General features: G+C 37.4%; 1 protein-coding gene across 2 annotated transcripts; it reads left to right on the top strand.

The window, feature by feature from the left end:
- Positions 1 to 391: 391 nt before the first annotated feature.
- On the top strand, positions 392 to 9,359 carry LOC145500281 (uncharacterized). Of its 2 annotated transcripts, none has more exons than XM_081479778.1 (3): positions 392 to 799; positions 3,623 to 3,647; positions 8,813 to 9,359. In XM_081479778.1, the coding sequence occupies exons 2-3, from the start codon at positions 3,629 to 3,631 to the stop codon at positions 9,100 to 9,102; spliced, it is 309 nt and encodes a 102-aa protein (XP_081335904.1). In that variant the 5' UTR covers positions 392 to 799; positions 3,623 to 3,628; the 3' UTR covers positions 9,103 to 9,359. The 2 variants fall into 2 exon arrangements, with proteins under 2 accessions (XP_081335904.1, XP_081335905.1); XM_081479779.1 differs by having other exon boundaries at positions 2,723 to 3,647.
- Positions 9,360 to 10,392: the final 1,033 nt, after the last annotated feature.

Genomic DNA, 10,392 nt, shown 5'->3' with positions numbered 1-10,392 from the left:
AGTATCTTTTAGGGAGAGCACGTGCGAGAAATAAATGATAAAATAGAAAAACCCGCTCTTGTTTACATTATTCGGTTCAATATTTCTGTTGGTCTCTCGAGTCCATCAAACAAAGCTCAAGCTGGTTTCCGTAAAGGAGAGAGTCTACATGAAAGCCGTATTTTTGCTGGGTACGGAAATCTGGGATCCGAAATGTGGAATCTGGAATCCCGAATCCGAAATTTGAAATCTGGAATACGAAATCTGGAATACGGAATCTGGAATGCGGAATCTGGAGTGTCCTTTAAATAAATATAGGGGAAAAAATAGTTTGTTTTTCACTTTCTTTGCTTTACTTCAACCATAAAAAAAATTGACTTGTTTTAAACAACCCCTAGCTATACATCTGGCCCAGTTGTTCAAAAGATGGATAAAGCTATCCATTGTATAAATCACTATCAAGTCAGGGTTAGTGATTTTTCGGGTGGCTAAAGACTTGTAACAGTTACCCATAGCCTGCTTGCAGGCTCTGGTGTCTGAGTTTCCCACTCAAGCGCCGCTTTCTTGCTTTTCGCTTTGGCACGCAAGGGAGTGGATCTGGATTCTAGATACTCGTTACCGGCTTCTGGATTCCAGAATTTCGTTTCCATCTTTTCGTTTTCGGGTTTCCGTTTCCAAATATCCGTTTCTGGATTTCGCTTTCCTTCAGATTCCATGGAGAGGAACTGGAAACGAGAGGTCCTCCAGATGCCCGCACCGCCTACATCAAGTACCACCCAGAGAATGATTCTGAGACCTTTGCTTTCGCAGCGATTGTGAGGTAAGTCCCAAATAAAGCTCTTTTAAATATCTATGTAAATGAACATTATATGGTCAAAAAAGGCATACCAGTTGGCTGTTTACAAGCATGACCCAGGAGTTGAACTAGGGTCTATGGAGGAGAATCCGGCTTGTGGTCAGAGCGGGACTTGAACCCGCGACTTCAAGTCCGATGCCCTATAAAAACCAGGTCGGAAAAAGCTACGGTCATTTAAGTGTCCTGCCCTAACCACGCAGCCACGCTGTCGCTCTTCAATCTGCGCGTAATTTTTTTCCATTTCAAAACACGTGTCATTCGCCTGAATAATCTTTTTTTGAATTGCTTTCATTAATAAGTTATTTTCGTAAGACTTGTAAGCTATTCTTCGACGTACAACAGAAGATAGCTCTGAAAGGGGATGACCTGTGATGAAAATAAGAAAACAAAAGACCTCTTCAGAGTTTCTGTCGCTATCTTATTTGGAGTGCAAACACAGCGAAAATGATAGTAAATGTATAATATTAATAATGTATGGGGAAAATGCCAGAAGTACTCCACAAAGTTTTATAGGATCATGTGTGTACAGGCATCCCTGGTCGAGTGTTGATCAATACTCTCAATCGATTCCCTTGATCGATCAGTGCTCCATCGACATGACCTGGTTTTCAGTTGACACTATCAACACTTGATCAACGGTCAGTCGATAGTCAGCAGAATGTCGACCAATGCATGTGAATTGGTTGAAAATTAGTTGACTCTCAACCATTGTCCATCAAGTGTGTCAACTAAGGTGCTGATGGAGTGTTGATCGAGTATCGATCGAGGGTTGATTGAGGGTATCATTCGACACTCAACCGTGGATACCTTTAGTACACATGATCAGTTTTGTATGGGGAGACTCTGCCCCGAGGTCCAACCCCTTATCATTTTGTACACCATTTTGACAGAAAAGGCATCCCTCTCATATACCTTGTATTAAAAAAAAAGTTGTCCTTTTCTAAACCCTTCGAATGAAGTTGATAAACAATACTACTGGAGAACATCAAGCACCACCAGAAATGTTAACCAAAATACAGGTTTCACTTGTTCCTTTCCTATTTGCATTACATCTAAATGACAGATTTGTCTACCCTTTCATATACCTCAACTTGTGAAATCCCCTCCCTTTCATATACCTGAAGGCTGAAAAAGGTAACCCTTTTGGGCATAGCCTCCCCGGTCTGGGTAGTAGCGAAAATGAAGACCCCAAAAACAAAGACCTAAGATCGCAGACCTCTCAAATTCCTCTCAAATTATTAGGCATCAAACTTTCCCATACATTCAATGTAATTTTTGCTGTGTTTGTCCCCTTCCCCTCTCCACCCCCCCCCCCAAAAAAAAAGCAAGATGGTGTTCAATCGAAGTATAACACTTTCCTATTTTAAGTGAACACTGGGTGCTTTCAATTGTGCCAAAGATTTCAAACATTTCGGTCAGAATTCAAATGGAAAGGTCTGTTGCGGTTTCTTCCAACTGGAATATTACAGATCACCTCTTGAGGTGGTCCACTTTATTTCGGTTGGCCTATTCCGCCCGAAATTCACCGTTCCATTTTTTGACAAACCAGTTCTTTGCCCTTGTTAGGGAATTCGGAAAAGGAATCAAAATGGCAAGAGCCATTCCTATTGGCTGGCCAAGTTTAATTGAAAAATGCTGTTCCATTTTCCTCAGGTATGCGTGCTGATCTCTGACCAGTCGGTTTGGCATAATAGAAAGCACCCATGGTTTTTACTATTCAATGACACTAGTCAGCTGTAAAAATTCTCTTTATTGCAATAATAACTCAACATAATTTTATATTAATTTGCATTTTAAATATTAGGTGTACCTGAAGGATTGATTGATTGACATTGTAAATTGTGTGCATGACAATCTAATAATTTGTCTTATACATTACTATTTCAGAAAGTGGTCAGTGTAGAACACAGACTGCAGACTGCAGATTACAGTCCACGAGTAAAATGCAGACCGAGGGTAGAATGCAGACTGTAGACTGGAAACTTAAGTGTATATCGTGTTGTTTCTAACCAAGGTTAACCATTAACAGACTAACCTAGGGGTTATTTGGGCTAATCGGTGTGAAAGTCTGCTTGACAGTTACTATGAATCTAGTGCTCCAGTTAACCTGTAAAACACTCCCAGTGTTGACTCAATAATGGAAATGATAACATGATTCAGTTAAAAAGTCTGCAGTTTGAATTTTACCCCCAGTCTGCAGTTCACAGTCAAAGTCCACAGTTCACAGTCAGAGTCTGCAGTGCGCATTCTGCAGTTGACAGTCTGCAGTTCACAGTCTGCATTTTACACTAACCGCTTTAGAAACTGTGTTAAAAGGACAAAAAAACAGCAGATCATGGGGTGCTAACAACAAATGTGTCCCTGTTGACTGAGGAAAATGCCTTTAGAACTTTAAAAGAAACTCTTTTTATTAACACTACATAGAAGTTAAATTCCCCACCCTGTCCCAGAGGTAGAGGGATTAGGGAGCTAGGGTTTCAATTGATTAGTACAGAACAAAGCAAAGAAACCTAACCACAAGTAAACCAGAGTAAAAGTGAAACTAAATATTTTTTGTAAACATCACTAAGAATAGTAGCTTTGATCTCAATTCTGTTGGCAGAGGGAACTTGCTTCCTCGTTTTCATTAGACAAAAAGCATAGCATACCTACATATCTGCAATAAATATTGTCAAAAGTTAAATGGCTGTATGTAACAAAAATCTCAACCTACTGCCCTTTTGGTAAAGGTGAGAGGCAAGAGCAGTCAGTGCCAGTCAATAAAGATTTACTTTTGTTCTTCCTCAGTTGCCGATGGCTGCCAAATTTAGTGGTGAGTATAGCTTGCACTTATTACTAATTGAATTAAATAACTTGTTGGCCTAAAGTTTAAATTAAACATTTAACATTTGTGTTGAAATTATATTACTGGTAGAACTGTTTTCGACTCCGCTAATAACCTATTAAGCCAGGCTTAAAACATATTTAGTGAATCCCATGTAACCTCACAAATGTACATCTCTGCTAGATTCCACAGTCAATTAAAAAGTTGGCAAAACCTTTTCGGACCAATCAGAAACTGCAGTGAATATACAACATACATATTACAGAACTTTCTTATTCAAATAATGGGGATTAAGACCTATTACTGTGATAATTTATAGGCAAAGCTTGTAGAACAGCTATTTCACTAATTTGAGACATTCAACAAAATGTTCTTTGCCAAACATTTAGGGTAGTTATATCTGAATGTGTTGACAGCTGCCTATAATTATTTAATCATGAGTAGAGTTCAAAGGGCAGGGTCAAATACAAATTAAAATAAAGAAATTTAACTATTAGTAAATGATTTATTGTTCAAGACTATTGCTATTATTATTACTACAAATGAATATATGAAAGTTCATATATTTGAAGAAAGATATGAAGATGTGATTGATCGTTGCAGTTATACACACAACTTAAGCGGTTGTGAAATTAAAGCCTGAAAAAAATTCAGGCCTAAATGGGATAGCTCAGTTGGTAGGGCACTGCACTGGTATCGCAAAGGTCATGGGTTCAAATCCCGTTCAGGCCCGAATTTTTTTCAGGCTTTAACTTCACAACTGCTTAAGTTGTGTGTATAAATGCAACGATCAATCATATCTTCATATTGTTAATACTATTTCAATTAAATTTGTATTTTTCATTTATATGAGAAATTGCCACAAATTACTACTTGAAAATCATTCATTAGTACATACCCCCTTAGTTCAAATTTCTTGAAATTTAAGCTGTACCCAGTCAATTGGCATTATTCAACAAAATGTTTGTACAACTTCAAGTACATTACACAGCAAACTAATTGTACATATTTTGGATTTTCCTTTTTAACATACAGTTATCAGGGGTTTGACATGCAGACGAGGCGATAGGGTCAATTCTGCATCGTATTGACCCTTTTGCCTCGTTTCTATGCCCTTTTTAACAAAAGAATATTTGACCGCAAACTCAACTGCAATAACAGCCATTAGCTCCTTGTCACTTTGGAGCTACAATCTTGGACAAAATAAATGGAACATCTGGACCACCCATCCCCCCATTTCAATGTTGCCAAAATGGCACGCTTTTGCTCCTTCACACCTTCATCATTGCTTTGGGGGGGATGGGGGATAATTGTTCCACTTTATTCTGTCCAAGATTGTCTGAGGACCACACTGGCATTACCACAAGCTATATTTGCTATGCAGATCACATCTGATCTGTTGTCGCACGTTTGATAACCAAGGGAAAAGAACGTTAGCCGAAATAAAATCTGATGATCTCTGCATGTGAGCAATTGAAGCAGAATTGAAATAAAATCACGACATTGTTTATTTTTGGTGTGTCATGTACTTTATTAATATGAAAATTGAATATGCATAAGTGCTTGTTGAAGCGTTGGCCAAAAGCAAAGTTATTTCTTTAGCCAAGCCGAATGTATTTTTATTGTTGGTACTGCGCACGCGGGAAATAAAAATATTAAACGTTGCACATCTCTGATTAAGCTCGCTTTCTTAGTTTTTCAGAATTTAATTTTGAATTGCAGTCCTTTTAAAAGTACCTTATTGATACCTTCACAAGTTGATTTCTTCTTTTTTTTTTGCACCTCTGACGTGGTGGCAATATGTGGATGGCAATGGTGCACGTGGAGGGAGGGTTCATTGATGTGAGGGAGACAGAGTGAACTGATAGCAGTGCATTGGCACTGTTTGCCAGCAGATTTTACGACAAAAAAAAATAGATTTCAACTTACCCGCAGAAAGAAAAAAAAGAAAGAAAGAAAGAAAGAAAAACAGCAGACGAGGAGAACGGTCTCGAACCCAGGAGAGTTCTCATACTCCACCTTGACCCGCGATTTACGCGCTACTCCAGTGCGCCACTTAAGCCCTCACGCTTTCTATCCATTATTTTTAAAGCCTTAACTTTTCAGGCAGTTATTGGATAATTTTCTATTGAAGTATTTTCTTTCTGTAGAATAGTTTTCTCTATAAAAAAGAGTCTTGCACGATTTTTATCTACGTTGAAATCAAATTCAACAATTTACAAGTTTTTATTGACGATTTTTTACGGTTTAGCACAGTTTTGTAGCAGGGCAGTAAAATAATATTCTTAACTTAGTTTTTATTTTATTGATCGCTTAAATCGTCAAAAACCGTTTTAAACCGTCCAAAAACCAACCTAAATCGTAGGAAATATGTCGTAAACCGTCACTTAAACGTGTAAGCATCGTTTTAACATAGTGCAAGTGCCTATAGAGAACAGTAGCCATTTTATTGACTTCAGTCTTTCGTCATTACTTCATATTATGGCAGTGATACGACTATTCACAGACTCGATAGTTTTATTGATCAACTCCTGTGAAATATGATAGATTGTTCTGTATTAAACATCTCGCTTAATGTGAAATTAGAAGTTGTCTTCAGGAATTTGTACTGAAACTCAGTGTTTCGTTCGGTATTCTTTTTTTTCAATGGCATGTTTGTAGTGAGCTTTTCGAGCACTAATATGATGCGTATTAATCGCAGTACTACTCTGGAAAGTTAGGGTTAGAATAACGCTTTTATTTATTCATTGTTATCAAAATACACTCTACTTGTAGTACCTAAACTTAGGCTATCAGCGTTACCATTGAGCTCTGACACGCGTGACTGCGACAGACACCACTTCCTTGTACTGCCGATACATGCGTTGACATATTAGTTCCTAATTACTGGCTCCCTTTGTCTTGTCACATTGAAACCTTGAATACAATCTTGGACAAAATAAATGGAACGTCTGGACCACCCGTCCCCCCATTTCAATGTTGCCAAAATGGCACGCTATTGCTCCTTCTCGCCTTCATCATTGCTCTGGGGGGATGGGGGATAATTGTTCCACTTTATTCTGTCCAAGATTGTAGATCCTCAGCTGACACATAAATAAAAGTATCTTCTTCTTCTCATTACTTCACCTTTTACCTATTTACTAGGTTATCTAAAAAATAATAATGCTGCAGCACATTCTGTTGATAGTGACATATTTTACGCAGTGATTCATCTACAACTTCATGCATGATGCATTGATGCTCGGATCGTGACAAAAAAGCACATAGTGATCTGAACTATGTTTGGACATAAAACAATACACATCAATATCCCCTTTACCAGACTGCGAAAATCGAAAGATGTGGAAATTGTAGGAGCAGAAATCTAACTTATAAATTCTGTACTGATACGCATTATATGTCTCTAGAATTTTGACTGTGTTAAGGACGCGTCCATCACAATGTGTGAATATGCTAAAGCTTTGGCTTGAATTCATGTTAAGGTGAAAAGGAATAGATCGAAACATGTATGAAATTAGCGTGTCTTAAGGTTTTCATTTGTTTTAATGATTCTGCAAGCTTTAGTAGCGATGATTTCTCTTCATTTAAGAAGTTGGCCAAGGAGGTGAGACTGCCAAGAAATGACATACTAAGTTTAAAATAAAGATGTCGCAGTCATCATCCAGATTCACAAACTTTCACATACTACATTAAGAAAGCAAAAGTTGTGAAAGTCAGGCACAATCTCCTTCACATCATTTTACACTAAATCAGAGCAAAACACAACCACTAATTTTTCTCACTAGAATCCACGCGGAAAGGACAATAGCTCAACCTCCTCGTGTTGTTCATGGCGCAACACACTTTGGTAAAAAGTAGCGCAGTGTACTCTGGTTAAATGTAATGCATTCTGGTAAAAGGTGATGAATTCAAGAATTCTTACCCCCTTCTATATATAATTAGTATATTCTCAGCTCCGACTATTGCATTTCTAGCTCTCTGATTGGCTCAAAAACTCCGACTATGAGCCATTAGTTGGAGTTTTACCTTATATGGAAAACAGTGCGCCAAGTTTAAAAATTTTCCGCTCTGTAAAATTGTTGAAATAAAAATCGGCGGCAAAAACCCGATTAAGAATATACTAAAACAATTATTCCATTCGACCTTGTTGGATATGAAGTGATCATAACCAACTCGCGCTACGCGCTCGTTGGTTATTTATCACTTCATATCCAACGCGGTTTCATGGAATAATTGTTAATTATTCTTCTTAAATCCTGATTATGTTGCTGCTCACTCTCTCTTTTTGCTCCACAGCAATAACAGGTGTAGATTGGGGCATTTAAAATCTGAGAAAGTAATATTTCAACCATCAATCTGCATTTTGTTTTGTTGGAGGTGTATGTCAGACGTTTGAGAGTTTCAAGTCACTTTCATGAAATAAAATTCTGGAAAATCACAGGCTTGAATGGTTTTCAAATCTGTGACTTCTGTAATACCGGTGCAGTGCTCTACCAGGGTTCGTACCCTTTTCCAGAAACAAACTTCAAGGACTTTTCCAGGACTCGGATTGATTTTTCCAAGACTCTAAAATTCACATTAATCCTTTCACTCCTAAGACCTCAATTTTAATTCTCCTTAATGTCTGCCATACATTTCATATTTTTTATTTGAGTTTAAGAGATTTCCAGAACTTTCCAGGACTTCACAGTCCTAGAAAATGCCACAATAAAATTCCAGGACTTTCCAGGTTTTCCAGGACCTGTACGAACCCTGTCTACCTACAGAGCTGTCACATCAACAAGGAGTTGGTCACATTATGAGTTCATATTATACTGCAACTTTCTCAAACATTATACTGCACAGCTCAAATATCAAATATGATAATTCATTGACATGTATTCTGATTTCAGTGGCAATTGTAGAAGTATGAAGTATGTGGCTGGGTTTTAATTTTCCTTGGATAATGGACCACAATAAAGTTATTTACAGCCATCAGGCCCCAGTTGCCATCGGATAAATCGTTATCCCATGGATAAGTGTTAACAAAACAAACTGCTCTACTGAATAGTGATTTATCCCGTGGATAGCGTTATCCACCTTTCAAAACAACCTGGGCAAGGTATCTATGGTACATAGTATTAAAAAGCGATTTTATTTTCTTGTTCCATTAGTTAAAGAGGGTTCACCAGTTGACACGGAATTACATGTATTGGCACAGAAACTTGCTCTAGACTGGAAGCGAGTTGGTCGCAGGCTAAAAATTGAAGAGGAAAAGATCACAAAATTCCATGAAGACAACAAGGAACTGGATGAAAAGGCTTACCAAATGTTGTTGCACTGGAAGTGCAGGGATGGTTTAACTGCAACTTACCAAGTTTTGAATGATGCATTATGTCATAAACTCGTAAATCGTAAAGACTTGGCTGAAGAATTTTGCCATGCTGACACAAGTAGTTCATAATTTCCCCCAAGCTTATTAATTTTTAAACACATTGTTTAACATATTTTCTTTCTGCTTTTGGGTGGCACATATTAAGTTCTCATAACACACAAAATGACTGTTCTCTGTATACTGATAGTTCATCGATAGCAGCATGGTAACCTTAACAAAGGGTCTGGATGGGAGTGCTTGAATCGCAGTTGTATATCTGTTTGATTGTTAAGTGGCATTTTCTCAGTTATTGGTTGGGAAATGAATAAATTTTGTTTGTCTTAGATCTCAGCTATTAGTCAAACAAGGGGTCATGTCTGAGCTGACATTTACAACTTTGAATAGACCAATTTCGACATATTAAAATTCAGCCTAAAACAACAGACCTCAGCACGAGGCTGCAGGGAATAACTACAGAGTTTGTGGGGTTTATTCCCCAGAGCCTCGTGCCGAGGTGTATTGTTTTAGGCTGAATTTTAATATATCAATTCAATTGGTCTATTGACCAATAATTTCTAAGCTCTCTGTTCAATATACCCCATCCAGACCCTTAGCCTGGAACAAACAATAATAGAAAGGTGATAGACTTAAGCAATGACTACTTGCATGAGCCAAAATTTTTCTGTTTCAAAATTGTGCCTATCAATAACTTTCAAACCATTGAGGCTCAAAACTCAGCTACAAGACAGTATTATTTCTCTACCATTCTTTCACAGCAAAAAAAAGGCATGCAAATGTTAAACAAGTTATACTGGTCAATATAATCAGTTGCAGGATGGGAGCAAGATATTCTTTAAACACGGGGAACTACAAAGAATTTGACCATTTTAAAATCAGCTGAGAATCAACAGTTGACAGAAATTAACAATTGAAATAATATCATTCAATATATTAAATTTTGTGCTTGGTGTTTTGTATTCTTCCCCTTCTTGATAAAGACAGCAGGGTTTACAATTAATTTTACTAAGCATAAACTGCATATAAATACAGTAGCACAAGATGTAATTATTGGTATTGGATGGCACGTAAACATCTTCACAAGCATTTGAAGATCAAGACCATGAACTGCAGCTGTCTTAACTCTATATTTAACGGGATAAAACAAATTTCTTTGTATGTCATCACATTATTTATTATAATTATTAAGTGGTGGCAGAGGCTTGTAAACTTCTAGGCTGTCAAAATGGTATGTAACATTTAATAGTTTCCAAATTAAATTTCAAACATATTGTATTTGTTACACTTCAGTGCAATTATAATGCTCACTGCCATCAATAAAGAGTGAATATGAATTACATACCATGTTTCTGGTGTACTCAT

Source organism: Orbicella franksi, chromosome 10, assembly GCF_964199315.1.
Source record: "Orbicella franksi chromosome 10, jaOrbFran1.1, whole genome shotgun sequence".
Taxonomy (NCBI): domain Eukaryota; kingdom Metazoa; phylum Cnidaria; class Anthozoa; order Scleractinia; family Merulinidae; genus Orbicella; species Orbicella franksi.
Note: the sequence above shows the minus strand (reverse complement) of the source record. Positions and strands in the feature narration are given on the sequence as shown.